Source organism: Xenopus laevis, chromosome 2S, assembly GCF_017654675.1.
Source record: "Xenopus laevis strain J_2021 chromosome 2S, Xenopus_laevis_v10.1, whole genome shotgun sequence".
NCBI classification, from domain to species: Eukaryota; Metazoa; Chordata; class Amphibia; order Anura; family Pipidae; genus Xenopus; species Xenopus laevis.
Genome location: NC_054374.1, coordinates 58987095 through 59013757, shown reverse-complemented (window position 1 = coordinate 59013757; position 26663 = coordinate 58987095). Strand labels below are relative to the sequence as shown.

Below are 26663 nucleotides of genomic sequence, written 5' to 3'. Positions count from 1 at the left end.
TGGTTCTGACGTATAGTACAGGAAGAGGATATAAAAAGGGAAAGATTAAAGTGCTCTCAGCTCACAGCTTTACTGAAAGGAATTGAAGAACAACATCAAGTATTTTGGTATGCAGAAACATTAAGCTGTTAAACTACATTTGTCAGGATTACTTTATTCTCTTCCAGATAAACGTCTGATTGCACCAAATAATGCCTGACACTGAAAAACAAAGCTAGCAAGTTCGCAAGCAAGAAGTAGTTTTGCTGATGCTGTGACAATACACTGACCACGTGTTTACATAGAAGTATGTATGCTGCTGTGTTGTCACATCATCACAATAACATATGGCTTTTTTTCTGTTAGCCTCAGGAAAGCAGAAGTACAGTGAACCAACCCACATAACCTGGGAAAAGACAAAGAGAAAAACTGCAATGAAAGCATACCTAACTGCAGCTAAGTCAGATCATTTGTGAATTGATAAGCAGCACAACAAGTAAGTGGTTTTCTATTAATAAAATCAGACACTTTTTAATTGCAGGCATTTGCAGAAATGCAAAACATTTCTTAGCTGCAGGGCATATTTTTTTTGTTACTGACCAAAGATGTAAGCATGACTAAGGAAGTGAGTCACTGGGTGCCCTTTTACCTTGGTTGTTCTGCATGGTTGTCACAGTTCTCTTACAGTGCCACAGCAAAACATAATGGGGGTCATTTATAAACTTCGCGCAGGGCAGATTGGTTCGCAAAGTGAATATATTTGCCCTGCGCATGGTTATATTTATAAAGCTGAATAAGAGGGTGTAAACCGAATTGCAATTTTTTTTCACAATGCGAATGTCTATAGGATCTTTTTAAATATGTCACAATTCGCAAACTGCGAATATTTATGCAAACACTCTGTGACTCAATTACGCCACAACTTTGGTGACAGATAAAATATTCGCAGAACAGTTTCGCAAACTGCGAATTTAAGTTACTGTCAATGCTATTTTCCCGTACAACAACCTCGCACATTGGGTGCGCTTGCGCATACTCCCGTCTCATTTGAGCGTCATTTGCGAAAATGTATTCACACTGCGAATTCGCAAAAACCGGAAAGGCGGGCAGAGCAGTGCAATATATTAGCGTTCAGGAAAAAACATGCACAATACAGCCATTTGCGAAAAATATGCACTGCGCGAACTTTATAAATGACCCCCACTAGTCCATATTAATTTGGCATTATGCAGTGTTATAGCACATAGCATGATATAGCAGATGCAACAAAATCAGTTTGTGTGATATTTTCAGATATATACGTTAAAAAATCTACAGAATTCATTTGCTGATAATTCTTGGCAGTGTTGCTGAAATGTGGCTCTTAATCACCTCTATACAGCTTCCTCCTTTGACGATATTTGGATCAAAGGGTAGAATCTGATGGTTTTCTTTTAAAAATCTGACATACTATGTGTAAGATATTACTATGGCAATATCAATATGAAATATAAATATTAGTCTATAATAATACTATAAACATAGATTCTAAAAGGAAGCTTTGGCAAAGAAATTACATTTAAAGGGGTTGTTCACCTTCAAACAACTAGTTGCTTTCAGATAGATCAGCAGAAATAATGACTTTTTCCAGTTACTTTCTATTTTCTATGTGTCTCAGTTTTTCTAATATTGAAGTTGAAAGTGTCCTTTTTTACCTTCTAAAGCAGCTCTGGGATGGTGGGTCGCCGACCCTGTAAACTGTTCTAAATTGATACATTTAATTGATACATATGTTATCTGTGTCCCTGCTGAACAAAATCTTTAGGTTTCATTAAATGCAGGTGTTAGAATTGCTACAATAGTTGCTAATATTCCAAAGATGCTGCTGAGAAATGTATCAACTAATTGTATCAACTAAATGTTGCAAAATTGCTGCACCTGAATTACTGAGCTGCCAGACTCAAACACCAGAGACAGGAACATTCAACTTTAAACTAAGATTTTGGAAAAACAGTAAAAAAATAAATAATGGAAAGTAATTGAAGAAAGTCTTTATTTCTGGGGAACAATCTGAAAACAACTCAACTGAAAAAAGTGTTGAAGGTGAACACCCACTTTAACTCACTGTGTTAATGAAATATTATCTATGCAGGCAATTAAAACATACTAACACAGTTACAGAAAATAAAAAAACAATAAGATCTATACATGTAAAAGGGTAAAAAAAAATGTAATTCACAGCAATAAACAGATTAAAAGCATGGGGGCATCAGAACAAAACAAAACTCTAAATAAAAAATCATCATCAGTATCATCGACATCCACAGTATTAACAACTAACAATAATCAGCGAAACTTCTTTTGATCTGAGAGATCAGTGTTATAGCAATTTTCTGTCCAAGCATATGCCCTTTTCGCTTGTCTCTTTGTCATTAATATTCATATTTTATTCATAAATTATTAAACAAATATCAAATCTATGCTATTTAGGCTTATTTCTTATATCATAAGCTTGTATCTACCAGGGTAAGGGGTAACCAGCATAGACATGTGCCTCAGTACACAACAGTTTGATGCAAGTAAAGGGCATCAATCATCTGAAAAAGAAGAAAACTGTGCAGACAGGGTGGGAAGGTTAAGCAAGGGGGGGGGGTCGGCAGGGCAACATGCCAAGTGTTATTGCCTTGGGCTCCAGTGCTACTTGTCCAGCTCTACTTTGCACTGTGCATACTGTGAAATACTACAGCATAAGTATTTGATCTTTTTTTTTTAATGGATTGCTGAATACCCATGTTGTTACTTTAACCAGTTAAGTGCCACAGAATTGACATTCTGTAAATAATGGGCTCTAAGTATACTTGTGGTAGAATCTAAATTCTGCTACACTTTAACTTGGGGATTGGAGGAGTGGCTTTCATTCCACAAACAACAAGCAGGAGAAAGGAACAAATGGCCCTTGGATACAATCACACCAGTGTCCCTTATACAACAACAGACATGTCTACTGTGGCCTCAACTCCCTATACCCTCCATTGTGGCCCCACACTAATTCAAAGTAAGTATCAGGCACATACATTTTACACTAACACATGCTTACATGCTAAATCTACACACACATTTAGACACAAATTTTTACCCCTTTCCTTCTTTTACCTTTTCATGGGCTTGGTCAGCTCCATCTCTACTGAAGTCTGTAACATGGACATGAGCTCAATGAATGGTACAAATCTAAATTTGCCAACCCCTGCAGCTGCTCCTTCTCGTTGGAACAAATGATCTTGTACTCGTTATTTATCGCTGAAGTTTGCGACAGATCGTCTGCGTCTGCAGCCAGGTAGGAAGAAGAAGGGACATTGCTGCGGGACTGGGAGTGGGAGCTATAGCCGATGGTAGTTCTGGAGGAGCAGCTCAATCCCAGGCGAGCAGTCACAGATACTGCCGCTGCTGTTGGCTGGAGCTGTAACCCAGAGCCCCATAGCTGGAGGGAGATGCGCTCATATAAGTCTGGGCTCCGGGCAGCAGGCTGTACTGCAGGGCGCTCATGTCGTAACGGTGCATGTGTACTGTGGGCTAGTTATTGGGGCAGTGAGGAGTCCTATGGGAGTAGTTTGATTTCTGTGGCTGCCTTCTGTGGAAACTGTCAGTAGAATATGGGACGAGAAATCGAGCGTCGCACAATGGATCGTCGTCACCCTGTCGCCTTTTCTGAAGAGGACAGGAAGCTGAGTTTCTGTAAGTTATTTCTTAATAAAGGCTTCACTATTTTAAAGTTTAATTTGTCTTGGTGTTTTTATTTCCTTCTATACTAACGAATTTTTAAAAAAATGTTTTTGATGTTACTGGTCCTTTAATGTTGATAAATGTAATGTTATGCACATTGGATGTAAAACATGCAATCCAATTATACCCTTAATAGGATTGCACTAGGCAAATGCATAATGGGAAAGAAGCTTGAAGTCCATGTAGATGACGGATGTTTGGAAGTAGCAAGCAATGCCAGTCTGTAGCTGCAAGGGAAAATAAGGTGTTGAGCTGTATTACAAGGGACATCGATTCACAGGAAGAGGAGGCTATTCTTTCACTTTACAGAGTGCTGGTAAGGCCCCTTCTTACTATATCATACAGTTTTAGTCTCCAGCACTCATATTGGATAATTTTGAATTTGAGATGGTCCAGAGGAGGGCAACTAAACTGGTAAAAGGTATGGAAAGTATTGGTTATAAAGAAAGACTGGCCAAGTTGGGATTGTTTACACTGGAGAAGGGCCCTTAAAGGAACAGTAACACCAAAAAATGTAAGTGTTTTAAAGTAATGAAAATATCATGTAGTGTTGCCCTGCACTGGTAAAACTGATCTGTTTGCTTCAGAAACACTACTATAGTTCATAGAAACAAGCTGCTGTGGAGCAATGGCGGAAATTGAAAAATTTCTATATGGCACAGGTTAACTAATGGATAACCGATAACACTATTAGACAGACAGAGCTTATTTGCTATCTGCTGTGTAACCTGAACCTTTTCTCCTTTGAATGGCTGCCCCCATTGCTACACAGCAGCTTATTTATATAAACAATATTAGTGTTTCTTAAGCAAACACAGCAGTTTTACCAGTGTAGGGCAACACTGCATTATATTTTCATAACTTTAAAACACTTTTATTTTTTTATGTTACTGTTTCTTTAAGATGTGATATAACTATGTATAAATATATAAGGGGATCATATAATTATCTCTCTAATGCTTTAGAGAGCTGTCAGCTCACATAACGGCACCCATTCTGATTAGAAGAAAGGAGGTTCTATCTAAATATTTGAAAAGTGTTTTTTTTACAGTGAGAGCTGTGAAGAATTCTCTCCCCAAATCATTCTTACAGTAGATAGCTTTAAGAAGTTGCTGGATGGTTTTCTAGCAAATGAGGGAATACGGGGTTATATAAGATAGCTCGTAGTACAACAGTAACAGAACTCGGTGGGGGCGGGCCCTGGTGCGGGCCGTGCAGCCGGGCCCGCCCCCACCCTCGTCCGTGTGATATTTCTCTGCGGCTGCAGCCGACTCCAGCCGGCTGCAGCGCGCACGATCTGCCGGGGGGGCCCTGCCGGGGTGCGGGCCCTGGCCCAGTTGCACCCCCTGCTCCTCCGGTAGTTACGCCCCTGTAGTACAAGCTGATCCAGGAACTGGTTCGATTGTCATCTTGGAGAATTTTTTCCCCCTCTGAGGCAAATTGGAGAGGCTTCAGAAGGGCTTTTTTTTTTGCCTTCTTCTGGATCAAACAGCAGTTAGGCAGGTTATACATAGACATAAAAGATTGAACTTTTAATCCCAACTTGTACACTTCACTAGGTATGGACTTTCTCTTAAACAGTTGAAGTTTTTTGCTGTGACTCCTTCATAACAGGTAGACAGTTATGTCACATGTTTCTTTAAAACATCGAACAGGTACCATTAAGAAACACATTTACTAGACAATGATGTGTAAAATCACCTGACGTGTTTCATCAGAGGTGGAATCACCCTATGCCTTATATACTGGCATCAATTAAAGCCATCAATAGGATATATCATATTTACAAATATATTCCTATATAATCTACAGTCTGGTCATCTCCCTATGGCACCAGACTGTAAATTCTATCCTTATGAACAGCGCGTTCTTGCGCCAGAACTCGCCGATTATAAGACAGAGACAGCACCTGCGCTGTAGCTCCCTCCCTGCGTCTCCCCTTCCATCTTACTTTCAAGTACAGAGTTCTTTTACTTCACATGGTGCTGCTGTCCCTCTGCCTGTCAGCTAACCGCCCCTCAGTCTCTCTCCCTGCCCCTATGTCTCCGCCCTCCCATAATGCCTCTCTAGTCTCTCAGGATCTCACGCTGGTCTCGCTCCACCTCCCACCGTGGCAAGTCTCCTCATGTAGAGCTGACTAGTTTGTAGCACTGGAACCATAACAAAAGTCAGGGAGCGAGGCACCGGGTTTCTGCTCACTGTGTGCACGCTCATTCTGCGCTTCTCCCCCTCTGCATGAGCGAGCCCGGTTGCATTTGTGCGCACTTAGTAAGTGCACGAGGAGCCGTGTGTGTAGGGAAGCAGCAGAGCACAAACGTCGCTGGGGAAATTTCATGGGTGGGAGGGTTTGGTCGCTATACACTGTGCCAGAAACACTACCCGCCCCCACCCCTGAGACTGACAGGCGATCAGCACAGCCAAGGGACGTGCACACTCTATTCTCTGGCTCCCAAGCATGACCGACTAATGTGACCTGTCACCTGGCAGTGGAGATCACTGAAAATCTCTCCCTCTCATGTTCTCCTCCCCCTCCCATGCTTGCTGGCTACACTTGACACGGCCTCACTCCTTATGGTGCCTTCCCCATCCTCCGTGGCTGATGATGTCACCAATGGCACGCACAAGAACAAGAAGCAATACATAAAGGTACAAACCAGGGCCGGAACCAGGGGTAGGCAGAGTAGGCATGTGCCTAGGGCGCAAAGCTGGTGGGGCGCCAGGCACATACCTGCTCTGACGCTACCCCATTTTCCGGTCCCGTATCTCCCCGACTGGCACGCATATATTTTTGGAATTGCGCTTCTGCGCATGTGCACACAAAGTTTTGCGCATGCGTGCCAGAGAGCAGTTATGCGCATGCGCACTCAGCCAGCGCCGTACCCGGCCAGGTTGCCTAGGGCACCTGGATGGGTTGGCCCGGCTCTGGTACAAACAGAACTACAGGGAGACTCAAGAAACAAAATTAAATAAGTTGAGCACACATGGGGAACAAACACAAATTTAGCAGACACAAAAGTAAACACAACAAAGTGTAGCATTTCGAACAACATACATGAAAGCCATACATAAAAGTGAGACATTGCACAAAAAAAACTGTAGATTATAATGCATAATGTACCCCCTACTAAAATTTATAAAGATATCAGAAGTCACCTCGGAGTTATGTGGCCTGTATAAAAGCACTCGGCCTGCCGCCTCGTGCTTTTATATGGTCACATAACTCCTCGGTGATTTATAATATCTTTATAAATTACAGTAGGGGTACATTATCCACTATATATTTAACACGGCAACAAAAGGGAGAAAATTATAACAATATTTTTCAAAAAGCATGATACTTCACAATAATAGTTTAATCCCAAAGGGAGGCGTGCTTTTCTCAGGACTGGAGCCCAAAACTTCACTGCATATTCGAGGTGAGGTCTTACTTGGGACCTTAAAAATTATGCTTTCATCCCTTGAGTTAATTGCATTTTATATCCAAGACAGTCGTAACAACCTGCCTGGAGTTAAACCAGGGCCCTGATGTTCCTGTGCTGTCTGAATTACCAATGCTCTATGTTAACAGACAGCTAAGGCCCTGCTTCACTCCTATGGCTATGCTTTGTAACTGCAAGTTGGATTTTTTCACCTGTTTCTAATCTTGCCACATGTGATCTGTGTAATCTATTAGTCTGGCTATAAAACCCCCAGCTCTGCACTGACTCATTGCCCAAAGTAGGTCTATTTCCTTATAGTTCCTGGGTTTGAATTTCATCTGATTTGCTGTTCCTGACCTCTACTTGTTTTTAACCTTGCTGTATCTCCACTCTTCTGGATCCTGACTTTGGACTAATGGGAAATCCACAATCTAGATCCAGTGTACATGTTTGGCAATTCACAACAGGGTTGAAGCCCTAACTGTCCTACAGGGATTACTATCCTAGCAAGAAATAAGGCCTGTCCCATTCACTATGATGGCTAAATGAGAAAGGTAAACTAACTCCTCTAACTATGGGGTTACCTAAATGGATAAATGTTCTACAGGTAAAATCCCTAGCTCCCAACTGAAACAGATCAGCAGGAACAGTCACAGGAGACAAGGTGAAATCACAGGCTGGCTCCCAGTACTATTTTGCTGAGTCCATGCTTTCCTTTGTGGAAAATACATGTCTTACCTTCATATCTTTTTGGCTCCAAAACTTCCTTCAGAGAGGTCATAAAAGTTAGAAGCCAATCCCTCCTGCTGATTGCCAGACTGTTTCACTGCAGTACAAGCAGCAGCCATATTTTTGGCTGTCCCCAGGAGCATATTTTGGTCTGATGTAATATCAAACTGTAACACACTTGAGCTTGATGCCACTTACTCACACTACAGGACAGACCCCTACCTCTGCTGCAGGATTTCATGGAGAAGTATCCAACAGCAGGGGAAGTGGCTTTCTTTTGCAAAACTTAAATTAAAGTCATGGGTTTATGCATTTAGGGAAAAGCTAAGTAACGCTTCCCTATATCTATGTATATTTATATATATATATAATTTATATATATATATATATATATATATATATATATATATATATATATATGTGCTTTAGCAAAATGTAAGTACATTACATACACTGCCACTCAAGGTCTAGGTTTCTGCTAACCTCTTCATAGAATGCATTTAGAATAGTACGGGAAGATCTATTATGTATGTACCCCTTATTGCCCTCTTTCAAAAGCTTTCCTGCCACTGATGTCAAATTAACAGGCCTCTAGTTTTCAAGTTGAGAACAGGACCTCTTTTTAAATATTGTGGCACCACATTAGCAATTAGCAAATGCTTTTCATGCCAGACATAAAAAAATATTGAAAAACTACATAAAGAGGTTGGGAAATTTCAGAGCTAAGCTCATTCAATACTCTGTGATTAATACCATCTGTCCCAGGACCTTTGTTTGTTTGGTTGCCCATCCATTAATATTTACATTAGCCTTCATTAGCTGGTTCCTTATCTGTGTAGACAAATAAAAAATTTACAGTTCAGATTCTCTGCTTTTTCTCTGCTCTTATCAGTCTAATGAACCACCCCTTATTGCTTCATATTTACATATTAAAAACATTTTTTTGGATTACTTTTACTTCTCTCTGCAATGTCCTTTTGATTCTATTTTTTAGTTTGTCTTACAGAATTTTTACATAAATGCTTTAAATGTATGTTTTTCCTTAACAACCTTAACACTTCTATCAAACCATTAGGGTTTTGCTGAGCTGTATATTTGTTAAGCAGCATTTCAAAGACATACAGTTTCCCTTCTGTGTTTAAACCTTTGAAGAGTCTTTCCCAGTGAATATATTGCAGAGATGCTCTTATACTGTCAATGTTTTCATGTGCCCCCTCACTCCTACCCCATGATCCCTTTCTAATCTCAATGCCCTACTTATGCTAGCTTCCCCATAGTGCTCTTACTCAACCCCTTGCCTAGTTTAAATACTTCTATAGCCTCTTGCAATCTATCATGACAGCAATCGGGAATCCCCTATAATCACAACTGGTCTAGGTAAAAGTCACCTACACACAACTACTAGAAGGGTTGGTCTCCCAGCTAATCAGCCCATCTAGAACGGCCGTTTTTGAGTTCCCATTCCCGTGTGCACAGCATGGAAAACCTGTTGGCATTCACAAACCTTGGATCAGTCTCCCTTTTCCCATACTATAATATTTAACTGTTAACCATCATCCTGCTGCTGTTCTCTTCCCCCCCCCCAAAACTATTTTTGTCTAGTTCTCTATCTCAAGCTTCTGTGGCAATTGACTCACATCCACCACAGTGGCAAGAAAAAGTATTCCAAATCTGCATACAATTAAGAAGGCTGCACATTTTTACCTTGTTTCAAAATCCTCCTACTATCTACTTTAAAATCCCCACTTAAAAGCAATTATTTACTTTATTCACTTTGTTCTAAAAGCAAATTTCAGTAACCTTGCATTTTCTCACTTTCTGAAAAGTAATCCAACCCTTTTTTGAAGTTATATAATGTATCTGCCCATAAAACAAATTCAGGGAGACAATTTTTAGCTTAAAACTTTTTGGAATTATGATGGGACCTCCTGTATTATCAGTGTCTGCTGAAACAACCTACTTGTGAATAAAACATCATAAAGTGTATTGCATGGTCCCCTTATATATACAGTTATCACATCTCTATCATATCTACTTTCTAACCCTTAGCCAACTTAATTTACCTTCTTAGACTGTCTCTGATGCCATAATATCCCATTTGAGCAGAGAACACAAAAACTGCACAGCATGATGGTGTATATATAGATATCAGGGGATATCAGTAAAGCTCCTGGTGGGCCCAGGTGTCAGTAGGTCCTCCTGCTTACCCAACCATTTGCCTTGTATGCTAATAACATAGCCCTTCTCCATTTCGAAATGAGAACAAAGAGAAGAAAAGGAAGGATAGATAGATGATAATATGTAAAGAATAGTGATTAAGAGAATTCAGAAAATAAGTGAACAGGGAAGGAAAAATAGTTTGGAACGTTTTTCTGCAGTCATGAGTTTTCTAGTAGGCCCCCACATGCCAATCATTATTGTAGATGGGGCATTACCAATACTTTGCAAAGAGCAATGATTACACTCTCTTCCTGGAAATCTGTACCCCTTTTCAGCAGCTTTATTGGTAGTGGAATGAGGGGGGCAGATATATTATTATGTAATGTACATTACTAAGACCAATAGATCTTAGTTTAGAAAGTAGTAATTTATGCAGCACTATATTAAAAGCTGGCAAAATCGAAAAGGTCACATGTACTGAACCCCCCCCTCGTCCAATAACCTATATCCTTCATCATAAAAAGGTTACGTTTGTATAATATTCTCTCCATTTATTACTTTTCCACTTCTTTTTCACCAGAAAACTGTTTTCAGTAGACCCAGTATAAAATCTTCTGCTTAGAATGCAGCCACAGGCGCCAGTTCAGCTGCGTATTTTCGACCTCAATTGTTGGTGAGTTTAAATTGTGTAAATTTACTGGAATCTTTATTAATTACTACATAACTACATTACTCGTTTATTTTCATTTAAAAGGGACCTGTCATCCTAAGAAATCATTCTAAATCCTATTTTATGAAGCAAAACAAACTTTACTTACACTATATAAATCATTTAAATTGTGTTTGTTTTTTTTTCACAGCAGACAGGCTGCCAGCATTTTGTGGACACTGTTATTAAAGAAAGCTTTACATCATATTTATGTGCTTGAAAGGGGGACCTGAAGTCAGGGCTGTATTTAGGTCCAATGCCGTCCTAGGTGTTGGACCTAAACACACCCCTATGTCGTGCTCGCTGACGTCATGTTTTTACTTGTCATAGGGCTCTCAGATTCCTCAGTAAAAAGCGTAAGGAACGTCTGGCTTCGATTGGGCAGCTGCTGAGTCAACAGTGTTATGAACTGGCTCTTCTACAGGAGGTAAGATACAATCTTGTGTGGAGGGACGTTACAACTTGTATGTAAATTTATTTTGATATACACCTTGCCTTCTAGGTCTGGAGTGACAAAGATTATGGAGAATTAAGAGATCGTCTTTTAGATGCATTTCCATATGCTCATCGTTTCAAGAGGTATGCGTCTGGTGTACAGAAAGTTAAGGGCATCATGGTAAAAGAGCAAAAATCAACCTGCAGGGAATGCTGAACTTATGCTGAATAAGAGGGAAAACAGATGTTAAATAATGTGTTTCTTTGCATATAAAACACTGTGCAAAACGGGTATGCTAGGTGCTAAACACTACAGTGGCATAGTTACATATGCATTCAATACAGCTTTTTTTTAGAAACACAGATTTACTCACAGTTTTGCTCTTTCTTTTATGGTATTGAGTGTTGCTGCTTTAAAATCTTAATCTAATATCCTGTATTTTGTTCTTTTATCTCATCTCAGTGGAGTCATAGGCAGTGGCCTTTGTGTCTTCTCTAGATTTCCAATCATTGATTGTCTTCAATATCAATTTTCTCTCAACGGTTTTCCCTATATGGTAGGATATTGCATTTTTTTAACATTGTGTATGTTTTTTTTATCTTATCTTCCTTAGAGTTTTGTTGTTCCTAATATTTTTTTTCCTGAAAACTTATTTTTTAAATAAGTCTGAAAGAGTCTTATTGTAGGGTGGTAAGAACTATATTCAGAACTTTATTTGTTTGGACCAGTTTGGGAATGATTACATAGTAACTTAAATTACTGTCAAACTATAGATTAATGGTGTTAGAGATGTTTACATTTTTAAATTTAATTTGAGCAATTTTATAGTCAACACAATCCTTATTGTTCCCACTCTTGTGTATGAATGCAAATCATTAGCGATAGGAGGTATTCATACATGATTGTTGTTGATGTTGATTGCTTGATTAAATAAGCTGCTCTCCTAGGTGACATAGTAAGTTAGGTTGAAAAAAGACACACGTCCATCAAGTTAAACCTTAAGTCTGTATATAACCTGCCTAACTTCTAGTTTATCCAGAGGGTGGCATAAAAAACCATATGAAGCCTCTCCAATTTTCCCCAGAGGAGTATCATAAAGAAAGTGGTCATAAAAAATGTAATTTGCTGTTTTTTCTTATGGAGTGTGTGTATTCCTGTGGTAAACAGTGCTACTGTACTAAAGCAAATATATATTGGATGAATGTTCTATAAATCCCACTTATAGTCATTTTCCACTTTATGTAAAAAAGGCACATAGTTTGCCCTGGTGCAGTAACCCATGTAGCATGTTTTGGTTAATTAGCATGATCAAAGGCCAACATGCTTGGGACCTGGGGTTTCTGTAATTTGGATCTTCATACCTTAAGTGTACTAGACAATCATGTAAATATTAAATAAACCCAATAGATTGGTTTTGCTTCCAATACGGATTAATTATATCTTCCATTGAATCAAGTACTAAGTACTGTTTCATTATTACTTAGAAAAAATAATTTATTTAGAAAAATGTGGATTTTTTGGATAAAATTTTCTGGATAATGGGTTTCCAGATCCCATACCTGTATAATATTCTGTACCCCATAAGTTTTTGGCAGATTGGTTGTTATTGAGTTACTGTATTTAGTGTCATTTAATTACATGACCCAATTATATTTTACCATTTAATTTTTTTTACATATGTACATACTGATGTTTTTTTTCTTTGTAGGTAAACCATGGAGACTGGTTCTGTGGGAAAGCTGTAGGGTTGGTCAAACTTCAAGCATATGGATTCCTCTGTCATGTGTACATTACACATGTAAGTAATTCAGTGTTTGCATTGTTACAAAGTATATATAAATGGTTTACATGATGTAGTACTGAACAATAAAGGGTGCATACATGAAACATACAGATTACATACAAATACTGACAGATACAAGAGGTAATTGGTTGCTTTGTATATAATTCAGTATCTTCAATGTTTAAACCCATTAATTGTACAGCTCTGCAGAATATGTTGGTGCTTTATATATACATGTTAATAATTATCATGAAAGAATGCTAAGCTAAACTGGTTAGGATTCTACATAGTAACAGAGCACTAGTTTGAGTAAAGACAGCCAAAAGAGAGGTAAAATGTGGCATATCTAGATTGAGCAGATCATACTAAGAGAAGCATTCAAGTTTTAACATATGTTACAAAAGGTTTGCAAATTAAGTGGGCAGAGGACCTAATCCCTTTATACTCACTTGTATACACTTAGGGGCAGATTTATCAAGGGTTGAATTTTCGAGTTTGTTTTTATAGTCAAAACTGTCAAATTCAACTAGGGAGTTATTCAAATTTGATTTGAGTTTTTCAAAAAATTCTAATTTGATTTTCGGGATTTATCAAACTCTGGCCCTGTAAGAACTCTATCTGAGAACTAATGCTACCTAAAACCTGCTGAATTGCTGTCAATGGGAGATGTCCAGGGATCAATTTTCAGATGTTTGCAGCGTTCCTGACATTCAAGTTTTTTTTCTGAGAAAAAAACCACAAATTGAGTTTGCAAAATTTGAATCGAATTCGATTCGAAAAAAATCTGATTTGGGGCCCGGCCATTCTTTATTTACTTGATTAGCCAGGCCCCCCTGCTTTCAGTGTGCTGCCAGCTGCACAAAATAGGACACAGCACCTCTGTGCATGGAAGCTTTTCTCCTATTAAGATTTCCTGTACCCTTGTGGTACAGGAAAAGCTTCCATGCACAGAGGTGCTGTGTCCTATTTTGTGCAGCTGGCAGCACACTGAAAGCAGGGGGGCCTGGCTAATCAAGTAAGTAACCCTGGCAAGCAATTTTTAAAAAAATTTGGGGGGGATCTGGCCATCAATTTTTTTTACTTGCAGGGGGGCCCCTGATCACCAATGTCTTTTTATATCTTGTGGGGGGGCCCAGGCCATCAATTTTTTTACTTGTAAGGGGGGCCCTGCCACCAAGTTTTTTTTTTTTAACTTTTATGGGGGGCCCTGGCGCCATTTATTTTTTTTAAAGGGATACTGTCATCGGAAAACATGTTTTTTTCAAAACACATCAGTTTCTCAAAAGAGCTAACAGTTTTTTTTATATTCAATTTTGAAATCTGACATTGGGCTAGACATTTTGTCAATTTCCCAGCTGCCCCTGGTCATGTGACTTGTGCCTGCACTTTAGGAGAGAAGTGCTTTCTGGCAGGCTGCTGTTTTTCCGTTCTCAATGTAACAAGGTGTCTCAGTGGGACATGGGTTTTTACTATTGAGTGTTGTTCTTAGATCTACCAGGCAGCTGTTATCTTGTGTTAGGGAGCTGTTATCTGGTTACCTTCCCATTGTTCTTTTGTTTGGCTGCTGGGGGGGAAAGGGAGGGGGGTGATATCACTCCAACTTGCAGTACAGCAGTAAAGAGTGATTGAAGTTTATCAGAACACAAGTCACATGACTTGGCGCAGCTGGGAAATTGACAATCTGTCTAGCCCCATGTCAGATTTCAAAATTGAATATAAAAAAATCTGTTTGCTCTTTTGAAAAAATGGATTTCAGTGCAGAATTCTGCTGGAGCAGCACTATTAACTGATTCATTTTGAAAAAAAATGTTTTTCCCATGACAGTATCCCTTTAACTTATAGGGGGGCCCTGATCACCAATTATTTTTTTAACTTGTAGGGGGGCCCTGGCCACCAATTTTTTTATTTTTTTTTTTATGGGGGGGCCCTGGCACCACAGTTTTTTTAACTTAAAAGGGGGCCTGACCATCAATAGCTTTTTAGAACTTGTGTGTGTGGGGGGTTACCTTTTTAAGCACTGATGTCTATGTGGTCTTTTAACTGTGGTGTGGAGTGGGCAGGATCTGGGGTGGGGCTTGGGGGTGGGCGGGCCCTGAAAATTCTGTTGTACAGGCCCCTGTGATTTCTTATGGCGGCCCTGGGGAAGTGGATGGGGAAGGTATAGTGATGTTCACCAGCCCGCTTTGTTTCCACATAAACACACAATGAGAGCAGAATAGGAGGTTGTTTAATGCTATTCTTCCTGCAGAAGCATAAAATGTCCTTTACACAGTTCATAAAGTGCTAGGCATGAATTAAGTTCTAAGAGGAAGTCCACTTTGGATAACCACCCATGCAAAGTCTTTGTACTTGTTAGTCAACCTGTCTGAAGAAACAGACACCACCCCATTGCTGTTTCACCATGAATTATTTTATTATATCTTTTCTAGCTTCATGCAGAGTATTGTCGTGAAAATGACTGCTATCAGTCTCACCGAATACTACAAAGCTGGGAACTTGCGCAGTTTATACGGTAAGAGGAAGAAATGCAATATGTTAATTTAGTAATAAAAGAGCAAAGTGTAAGAGCAGTGTGCAAAGTGTAAGACCAGTGGCTGTTTGAAGGACTAAAGTCAAGAACTGGATATGGACAGTACAGTAGAAAAATAAAAGTACTGGATATTGGTGTAGCGCATCAGGTTTCAGAGTATTTATAAACCCAAATTTATAAATGCACCACTGTTTGTATGCATCCCAGAGATATGACAAATACAAAAAGAGGTTATTTTCTGGTGGTAGAAGGAACTGTGAATGCAAGACCTCTCGTGAGGTGGTGCTAGTGTGCATGCAAAATGGCGTTTCTATCAGTAGCTTTGCAGAACAGGGTAGTGGCTAGTTTGTTACCATTCTTCTTTATTTCCAAATCTAGAAAATGTATAGAAGACTCACTTAACTCCATAGTGAACTGTAGTGGTTAGTATGTTAAGATATTTTAGGAAATAATTCTCCCACGGAGCCCCGCCAAACTAGAAAACAGTCATTGATGAAGTGTTTGTAAAAACCGATGGAAAAATGGTGATATGTACTTATTTTCATATTCTGCCATGTACAAATTAGCAAATGAACCTATAGTGGTTCCAGCTGTCTGCTAATAAAACTTATCTACAAATATAAAGTATTTATAAGAAAGTATAAGGTTCACAACAGAACAGATAAATGCAATGGAAGGGTCCCTATGGCCCCACTGAATGAGGGATTGTTTATGGCCGCGGTACTTGCCTTGTGTGGAATGATAATATATATACTGGCAAAGTTCATGTATACCAGGAGGCACTCTTTGGGGATGGACAAATCCTGCAATGGGTTAACCAGATGGGTACTGTCACATAAAATGCAATCCGTAGATTTAACAATGGGTTGTAAAAATTAGTCAAGGTATAGGGCAACAAGCTGGAACAATGAGTCCCTGGCTGAAATAACAGGTCTGCCATGTCGTTGGTTAGTGGATTTATGTATCTTTGGAATGGTTTGTATGACAGAGACCTTAGTATTTGTGGTGGTTATAAATTCATGAGTAGAATTGTTTAGCCAACCCAAGTCTAGTCCCATTCGGAGAATAGTATCTAATTTATGTTTATATTCATTAGAGGGGGGGTTCCCAGGGAGCTTATGATAAGTTACTGTATCAGCCAATTGGTTAAATAGTTCAGTCCAATAGTACCCTGTATCAAGGAGCACAATAGTGCCCCCTTTGTCAGCCTGACGCATGATCACATTTTTGTCAGACTTCAGGGTATTATTAGCCTCTCATTCTCCATTTGAAGGTTCTTTGAAAAGTTTTTGTTTTGCTTATGTGGACTGGATAAATTTACTGCAATCATGCATCAGCATTCGGGAGAAAGTTCCAGTATAGATGTACTTTTCAGCCAAAACAATTGGAAATCAGTCTCTTTGTTGTCATTAAAGTGGTCTTTTAATTTAAGTGTTCTGGTGAACTTATAGATGTCTTGCATGTTTTTCAAATGGGTCAGAATGATGTGTGGGACAAATGAAAAACCCTTTGACAGCAGCAGTTCCTCATAGTGACATAGTACCGCACTCAATGGGAATACTTGTAAAAAATCTAAATTTATTGAAAAAAAAATCCAATATATAAGGCCCCAAAAGGGGGCTGAAACGTTGGACACAAAGATTCATGCAAATAAAGGTGACTTGATTCACTAAAATTTGGAGTGTGTTTCTATGTGAATAATTATGCAATAAAGATTTTGAACCTGCACCCACGAAAATACACAAATATATATATATATATATGTGTGTGTCTCTATTTTGGGGTGCCAGGCTAATGACAGCCTAATCTTTAAATAAGTGGAATATTTATTTACAAATGACATAAAAGGTATAAAATAAATTGAACTAACTAAGATAGCGGAAGAAAGAAGGGGATAGGGAAAAGTGTAATGGAGGGGAGTGGAAAGTGCATAAGTAACTAAAGTATGTACAATGCTCTTTATATAAATGAGGAAGACAATTAAAACAAGCATACTACCCTTTCCCAGGATAGCCATACACAAAAGACCAGCCAATCAGGCCTATGCTAGCTGCTTTTGGAGATGATTCATCTCTTCCTAGATAGACAAGGAAGTGAAATCACGTTAGCATGTACTGTGGATGAAATCCCATAGTCCAATGCTCTTGGTATTCCTCTGTTGATCCAACAGGGTCTCCTTTTCTGGGGAACTCTTGCTATCCATGCACCCACACCAGTGTGTCCAGTTACTTGCATCTTTGATGTGGACTGCACTGAAGCGGAAATGGTTGTTTTATAGCAGGATTTCTGTTGTGCAGGCTTGCACCTTCACAGTTGCCATGTGATTGAAAGGCAGATATCTGTTAGCCCATTGTGTGCATGGGGCTTACAGAGGAATATCCAAAATTCAGTACTACAGTTTGTAGTTTGTATCAGAAGTTCAACATTTTCCAAATTAATTGGTCAAGAGCATAACTATAAATATTTCCAATGCAATATAAAATAGCTTGCAAAAAAAATTAGATCCTTAATTAATTCTTGACCTACCCTCACATTTTAATTTAATTTAAATCTTTTGATTTTTTTCTGTGATATTTTCATTTTAATGCACTGAATGTCCAGTAAAGATTTTAATGTGATATTGTCCAGTGCTTGGAAAAATTATATCAGTTTAAATATTAAGCACCTAAGCAATATTTGCAGTGTGATTTAATTAACTGAAAAAGATATAGCACTTTTAATATATCTACTTGGAAAAGTAGCATTGCACTGAACTGAATTTCACTTCTCTGTGGCAGACAGAGGGCCTTTTACTCATGATGCTTAGTATTCTGATATAATCCCTGATGTAGGATTTCAAGTTTAAATGGGGGCCTGGCCATACTGCACTTCTGAGGTAGCCAGGACCCCTCAAGCATATGTTGAAGCAGGACGTTGACAAAGAAGTTGTCGAAGGAAGCCAAAGTCACCAAAGGGAACTGAACCCGAACTTGTAGGTGGGACCTTGGTCACCAATGTTTTTTTTTAACTTGTATGGAGGGGCCTTGGCATCTTATTTGTTTTTTAAGTTGTACGGGGGGCCCTGGCCACTAATTTAGTTTTTTAATTTGTACGGGGGGGGGGCGGCCACCAATTAGTTTTTTTAACTTAAACTTTTTTTACTGGTTCAGGGAACACTGGCCACCAATTTGTATTGTAACTTATATTGGGGACACTGGCCACCAATGTTTTTACCTTGTAGGAGAGACCCTGGCAACCAATGTTATTTTTTAATTGTGTTTAATTTATTAATTTCACTGGCCGCCAATGGTTATTTTTAGAACAATGGCTCTTGCTTGTACAAAATTCTACAGAAACAAAGTGCAATTTAGGTTAGAGTAGGTACCTCATTCAATAGTCTACCTTGATGTGGTGGCTAATAATCCTCAATAATCCATTGAAAGGGCGGGCAGAGCCTAGAAATTTTGTTGTACAGGGCCCCCTCTCTCCATCCCCACCATATGTTTTCTTCCAGACACCTAAACACTGTCTTATAACTTCCTCCTCTCTGGAGCAATGTACTTTAGGTAGGGTCAAGTCAAACATGTATTAAATATATGGAGTCCTTGAAGTTAAAATGTATAGCCTTGTTTTCTTGGCCCTAGACATACGTCCAGTAATTCAGAAGTTGTGGTCTTAGCTGGAGACCTGAACATGCACCCAGGGGACCTTGGTGTTAAGCTGGTATGTGAATGGACAGGACTTAAAGATTCATACATGGAGTGTACAGAATATGAGGTATGTGTATTTACTGTATGCATGTCTTGTTGGAATATAACTGTTTACAACTCCTGGAAGCAATGTAATAGCTTACACCTCTCTTATAGGGCCCACCTGATGGCTGCACACTGCTTCCCAGTAACCCCTTTACTGATCCACAAGAGCTGAAAAACTTTCCTCAAGGAATCCGCATTGATTATATTATGTACAAGGTGACTGTTCCCTTGCTCCTTGACATATATATATTTTTTTCTTCCAAAGTTTATTGTAATGCAGTACATTAATAATATGCAATCTAAGTACAAATAGGATTAGAGTTCATCTCACAGTTTAACTGTGTACTCAACAGCCCAAATATATTAATAATGCAATGGTGATCCGAAGTAAATGGGATTGCTGCACCAGGTGGTCCACATGGTATAAGCAAATTACAAGGTCAGAACTAGGGGTAGGCAACAGAGGCCCATGCCAATTGTGGGTACAATAGGGAAAGTGAGCAGCAGGGGTCTAATGGCTGTTGCATGTGGACTGAGCAGCAGGGGCAGGGGATGAGCAATAGGAAAGGAGATTTATGAGTGAGCAGAGCAGTGGGCCAGGTAGTATTGCCTTTGGTGCCTTGGGCACTGCAGATTCACTTATAATTAATTCATATTTTTTGGCCCTTTATTTCCTACTATATCTGTATGTCTTTGTGTTAGTTTTATACTATTATTTTTAACACTTTGTAATGTGTTAGTAATTACTGTATATTATTAAAGGGATACTCTCATGGGAAAACATGTTTTTTTTCCCAAAATGCATCAGTTAATAGTGCTGCTGCAGCAGAATTCTGCTCTGAAATCCATTTTTCAAAAGATCAAACTGATTTTGTTATATTCAATTTTGAAATCTGGTATGGGGCATATTGTCAATTTCCCAGCTGCCTCCAGTCATGTGACTTGTGCTCTGATAAACTTCAATCACTCTTTAATGCAAGTTGGAGTGGTATCACCCCCTCCCTTTCCCCCCCCCGAGAAGCCTAACAACAGAACAATCGGAAGGTAATGAGATAGCGGCTCCCTAACATAAGATAACAGCTCCCTGGAAGATCTAAGAACAGAAATAAATAGTAAAAGCCAAGTCCCACTGAGACTGATTCAGTTACATTAAGTAGGAGAAATAACAGCCTGCCAGAAAGTAATTCCATCCTACAGTGCAGACACAAGTCACATGACTGGGGCAGCTGGAAAACTGACAAAATGTCTAGCCCCATGTCAGATTTCAAAATTGAATATAAAAAATCTGTTTGCTCTTTTGAGAAATGGATTTACCAATTTTTCCCAGGATCTGTTTACAAGCATTTGCTGTTTGTGATCCAAAAGAGGGTAATTTAGGAACCCTGGGATGCAAGTGGAAGAGTTCTAAGTTGCTCAAGAGTGTGCCCCTTAGTGCTCACTTACAGAGGACTTATGCCCCTGTGGTGGCTTGTAAGAAGGTGAAATATGCTTTATATCAATGTAAATGTGTTGTTTAGAATGTCATGTGGTGAAAAAAGTTAAAGGCTGGAGAAAATTAACCTGAGAGGAAGACAGCAGAGAGGTGGCAGCCATTCAGGCAGTGCTAGTCAGTGAAAGAAGCTCTGTGCTGCCTACAGGGAAATGATAGGCAAATTGGAGAGGCTTCAGATGTTTTTTTTTTGCCTTCCTCTGGATCAACTAGCAGTTAGGCAGATTAAAAAAAAAATTAAAACTAAAAGGTTGAACTTGATGGACGTGTGTCTTTTTTCAACCTTACTTACTATGTTACTATGTATATTCAGTATTGACGAATAAAGCTATGATCTTCTTAAGAGACAGACTTCCATATTATTTATCAGAACTTTACTTGCTGCTTTCTGCACTGATGTCTTAAGGCGATTTCGCCAAACGAGCAGATCTCTCCCCGATGTGCCCACATTGAGGTGGGCATGTCGGGCTGATTCGATTTTGGGCCCTGGGGCCCAACGATCGAGCAGAATGGAGGCAATACGTGTGGTCAGATCGTGGGACTACATCAATGGACAGATGCGGCCGCAATCCGAGATTTTTAACCCTGCCCGATTGACATCTGCCCGACTTTCGGACAGATATCGATCGGGGAAGCCCATCGGAGGGCCCCACACATGGGCCAATAAGCTGCCCGTGTATGGGCGCCTTTAGGTAGGCGCATCTTAGCAGGCCCGGACTGGCAATCTGAGTTCTGGCAAATCAGCTTAGACTTGCCTGTACCGTCTGCCTATGTGCCTCCCTCTCACTAAAACAGTTAGAACTGTGTTAGTAAAGATAGCTGCAATTCTCTTATAACCAAGTTTTGTCATATTTAATTTTGTTCCACTTTTGACACTCAGCTACAGTGTTATTGTTAAAACATATAAAGCTACATTATTGTTAAAACATATAAAGCCCCCAAGGATTAATTCAGCTATCCTACACAGGAAAAAAATTGAAGGTGTATATATTTTTTTTTTTTTTCCTTTTTGTTTTGTCTGTTGTTTTGTTTTGTTAGATTTATGGAGAATACTAGATCTTACTCCTTAGAGAAATATATGATGATACTATGTATGTATTTGTTGAAAAAACACAATAAATAATAAGATTAATAAAAAATTGAAGGTGGCCTGGCTCTACCAGACTGCACACGATATCTTAAAGCAGCTATCCTTACTAGGATACTTGATTGGTCTTATCATGTAGACAACAAGGGGTGGGTGGAAATTGAACAACAATCCACGCGCACACATCTTATACACCTACCCTGGATAGATAAGATACATCGGAGGGTATTACATATTTCGCACCCACTACTCAAAAATACTTTGAAGACATGGGACCTAGTAAAATGTAACCCTAAAATTACTTCCTTTCCTTCGCCTCTAATGCCTATTACAAATAACCCGGCATTCCCGGCCGCTCTTAGGCCTAACGAGTTCCGCGCGTGGTTGGTAGTTGGCCACCTTCAATTTGTACATGTATTAGAGAAGGGACGTATCGCTAGCCTGGACCTTCTTAAACAAGCCAGACCTACTGAAAACCTCCAAGACTATAAATATTGCCAAATCAAACATTTTTATGCCTACTTGGGGGGCGACAAAACGATGGGAAGACGACTAACTGCGTTCAAAACTCTATGTAATAAGACAATCCCTCCAAGACACACGTTATCGCTTATTTATGATATACTTGGGCTGGTAATAGATAAGAAGCAACTGCCATTCATAAAGGCTTGGGAAAGGGATTTTGGCTGGGACATCTCAGAGGATTCGCATAGGAGGGGTATAGCTAACCTTATGTTCAGCTCTAGATGTTGTAAAATTCAGGAGTTGAACTACAAAATCCTGTGTATGTGGTACTATACACCAGTTAAGTTGAACCATATTTATCCTACTGTCAGTAACTTATGTTGGAGATGCAAAGGCAACGTTGGCTCTCTTCTGCATATCTTCTGGGACTGCCCCGGTTTAGCCGAATATTGGGCCAAGATTCTACGGCTATGCTCTATCATATTAGGGAGGATAATACCCGATTCCCCTGCTCGAATACTATTATTTTGGGAAATGGAGAACGAAGAGGGATCCCCGGATATGTCATTGGAACGACACTTACTTAACGCCGCTAAGGTGCTTATCCCCAGACTTTGGAAATCTGCCACCCCCTCCTCTGTTAAAGAATGGGCTATGAAAGTCAACGAAATTGCTAAATTTGAGGAGCTATCTACCATCTCTAGCAAGCAACACACTAAATATAGAGACATATGGCTGAGATGGTTGCTATTTAGAGATACAGACGATTATAAACAACTCCTGACGCCCTAAGACGGTCGTTTTCGATACGCATCTAGGCCCGATAGACCCTATAAGGTTTAGGCCCTCCTGGGAACCCTGATACCCCTAATGCTATGGTACGCAGGCAAATTTTTTTGTGGTGATCTGTTATACATTTTCAATTGCTCGCTTCTGGCGACATTCCTTGCTGGAGTCCACTGTTGTACTTAATTATATGATGCATTGTATTTACATATAAGTGTATAGTGAGACCTGGTTATTTTGTACTTTGGCTCAGACCCCCCCCACTCCTCTTCCCCCCCCCCTTTTTTCATTCTGTACCCCCCTGCTTTGCTTTACTTCAGAAACCAATAAAAATATATTTAAAAAAAAAAAACATATAAAGCTAAATTATTGTTAAAACATAAAGCTACATGTTGTGCTTTTAGCTCATGTTGATCTTCATTTCCCAAACTAAAACTCCTATAAAAACATTGGGCTCAACTAAACTGTCCCATTTACATTTGACCTACAGTATATTATCTGTTCAACAGACATTTTCTGAAGACATTTTCTGAAGCCAAATAAAAAAAATCATAATAGTGGTGATAACATGTAACTATTTTCATTTTTGTTCTGTCAGTCTGACCCAGGAATAGCTGTAAGCTGTCAGCAGGTGACTACTGGCTCTCAGTCATCAATAAGTGGTACCCTTTTGTCTGACCATGAAATAGTCACTGCCACGCTGAGGCTACAGAGGATACCAGGAGTTAGCAATGTAAACTCAGAATGTAAGTGATAATCTTGGCCTTCTGTTTGCTTGGCCCTTTCCCTAACATATTCTATATCCTGATGTAGCAAATTCATAGTTTTATTTATATGTATTCTTTCTCCACAGCTCTACCATCTGTGCTTTCTCCCATTTTCTCTTCATGCTGCACTGAGTTATACACAGGTCTACAAACAGCAGAGCGTTGGAGTACTGTATGTCAATACCTTGTTATAATGTTTCTGTTGCTACTGGTTCTTCAGTTTTCAACCAGTTTTCTTTCTGCACTGGGATTTGAATGTAACATATTTCCCCCTATATTACTGACACTCCTGTTTCTTTTTCTGTCATCTGCATCCCTTGTTTTGCATACAGCAGAGAAGCGGCAGCTTCAGAGTGTCATAGAGCAAATAAGCCTGGTACAGCATAGACATGAGTGACAGAGTGGCTGGTTAAAAATCTAACAGCAAAACATTTTACCATTTTGAACTTTTCTATGAGCATTTTATGTTATGCTGATGTGGAGTACAGTACACTACTTCTTTATCTAATATTACTGTATTAATATTTTTACATAAATGTCCTACTTTTTCTGAAATTGAATCTATTTGTGAACCTTAAAAACTTAGAACGCTGGTTGTTTGATTTAAACTATTAAAGAAGGATACCATCTTTGTGGTCTTCTGAGAATAGATCAGTTGTGGAATGTCAGGGACTCATTTACTACAATAGTTGCTTAACTGAACAACTAGCAACCAATCAGTTATAAGTATTGAAGTGTTGTATACATACATAGCATTATGTTAGGGTACACAGGACCGCCATCAGAAATCGCAGGGCCCCATACAACAAAATTTCCTGGGCCCCCTGGGCTGCGCCCACCGCAAGCCCCACCTACAGGTCCACCCTCCCCACCACACAGTAAAAAAACAAAAAAAATATTGGTGGCTAGGGTTCCTTCCCACATGTTAATAAAAAATAAAGATATTGGTGGTCAGGCCCCCCATAAAAAAACATTTGTGGCCAGGGCCCCCCCATTAAAAAATATTGGTGGCTAGGACCCCACATGAGAAAAAAAAATTGGTGGCCAGGGCCCCAACCCCCACACATTATAAGAAAATTGGTGGCCAGGGCCCCTTAAACGTCCATGCCTTCCCGAAGTCAGCAGCTTTCAGAAAGATGGGGGGCCCGGCTAATCAAGTAAGTGTGGCGTGGCCGGGGCCCCCCTTACCCTTGGGCCCCCTACAACTCTCCCCCCTGTCCTCCCCTGATGGCTGCCCTGAGGGTACACATATACATGCTTAAATTAGTTTATGTAAAAGGTTATTAATTAGTTTACTTATAGAATGAGGGTTGCATTTTAAATTTTGACCTAAATTTAATAGTTCAAATATGCTTGCCAATGACATATGTGTTCAGAGTATCCCTGCACTGCACAATTATTCCAATTCAGGTTTAGGAAGCTTTACTCTGGTGTGAATATACATTTTTTGCAGACAGGGACACAAGCAGTTGGTTGGACAAAAACACTGTGATAAAGAAAGAAACTCTAATGTTCAAGATAAGCCATATTTTAAATTTAAAAAAGCTAGAAGCAATACAAGGCCATAATGGGCAGACTAAATAAATGTGTGCATTTAATATTTTGAGGTTAAAATATCAAAATTTGTTTGACAAAACATCTAAGTTTATATGTAACATCATGGCCCTGCAGTGTACATGAGTACTGCTATAGTTGATTGGTATTTAAAGGGATTGTTCACTTTTTTTGCCAGAAATATTGAACTTTTTCAGTTGCTTTCCATTTTTAACTATTTTTCCAAAGTGTTAAGTTTTAAGGGGTTATTTATCAAAATTCAAAATTTTCTCACCATTTTCTGAAAACCACCCTGACCAAATCCACACGGACAATCAATACATATCAAGACTTTTTCACTAAAATTTCTTGTGCGGGAAATACTTGAACAAATCTGAATCATATGATTTTTTTGGATTTGTCTGCAAAAAAATTTGACTTTTTTTTGGATTTGACGCTTGAAACCAAGAAATCTTCAGATTATTGAATAAAACCCAGCACAGATCAGGATTTCATCAAAATGTCAATAGGACATCTGCCATTGACTTCTACATGAACTCAGTAGGTCTGAGTTGGAGTACATTTTTATTCTGACTTTTAACACACCATCAGGGTTTAATAAATATCAAAAAAATTAGTTTTTTTTCTCTATGAAAAAATTGTGTTTTTTCTCTTTAAACGTCCAACCAGAAAAAAATCATAAAAAATTTTGCGATTTTATGATTTTTATAATGTAGTTTTTACTTTTAAATTAGACAGCAAATAATTCACACTATAATATAAAATTTCAATATGTCTAGCTCCATGTCAGAGTTCAAAATGAAATATAAAAAAATCTGTTTGCTCTTTTGAGAATTTTACTGGAGCAGCACTATTAACTGATGCATTTTGAATTTTTCAATGTTCCTGTTGTCTCAATCTGGCAGCTCAGTAATCCAGGTGTAGACTCTGAACTGTTACGATACACTATATTTAATTAATACATTTCTCAGCAGCACCTGTGGAATATTAGCAACTATTGTAAGTTATAACAGCTGCCTTTAATGAAACTCATGGATTCTGCTCAGCAGGGCCAAAGATAACAAATGTATCAACTAAATTAAGAATCCTGCATTGTACTAAACAACATACTTATATACAAGAATTGAGTTATGTATCATAGCATAATATGGATAGTTATGTTGCAATTACCAGTCCACTTTTTGTGGACCTCCATGAAACTAAGGAAAATTGTTTTTTCATTGCAAATGGAATTTTGTAACTTTTCTGGAGATGTAACGTGTGTTTTGGGTGGAAAT

The 26663-nt window shown here is 39.0% G+C and overlaps 1 protein-coding gene across 5 annotated transcripts; it reads left to right on the top strand.

The window, feature by feature from the left end:
- On the top strand, positions 1 to 24486 carry LOC108709450 (sphingomyelin phosphodiesterase 2). 5 transcript variants are annotated; one of them, XM_018249297.2, is made up of 13 exons: positions 1 to 107; positions 346 to 475; positions 3875 to 4054; positions 10627 to 10719; positions 11086 to 11182; positions 11258 to 11334; positions 11654 to 11747; positions 12900 to 12989; positions 15404 to 15486; positions 19128 to 19260; positions 19350 to 19454; positions 23664 to 23811; positions 23919 to 24486. In XM_018249297.2, exons 4-13 carry the CDS (start codon positions 10670 to 10672, stop codon positions 24227 to 24229), a joined length of 1188 nt encoding a protein of 395 aa, XP_018104786.1. In that variant the 5' UTR covers positions 1 to 107; positions 346 to 475; positions 3875 to 4054; positions 10627 to 10669; the 3' UTR covers positions 24230 to 24486. The 5 variants fall into 5 exon arrangements, with proteins under 5 accessions (XP_018104786.1, XP_018104787.1, XP_041439775.1 ...); XM_018249298.2 differs by lacking the exon at positions 3875 to 4054; XM_041583841.1 differs by lacking the exons at positions 1 to 107; positions 346 to 475; positions 3875 to 4054 and adding an exon at positions 5540 to 6384.
- Positions 24487 to 26663: the final 2177 nt, after the last annotated feature.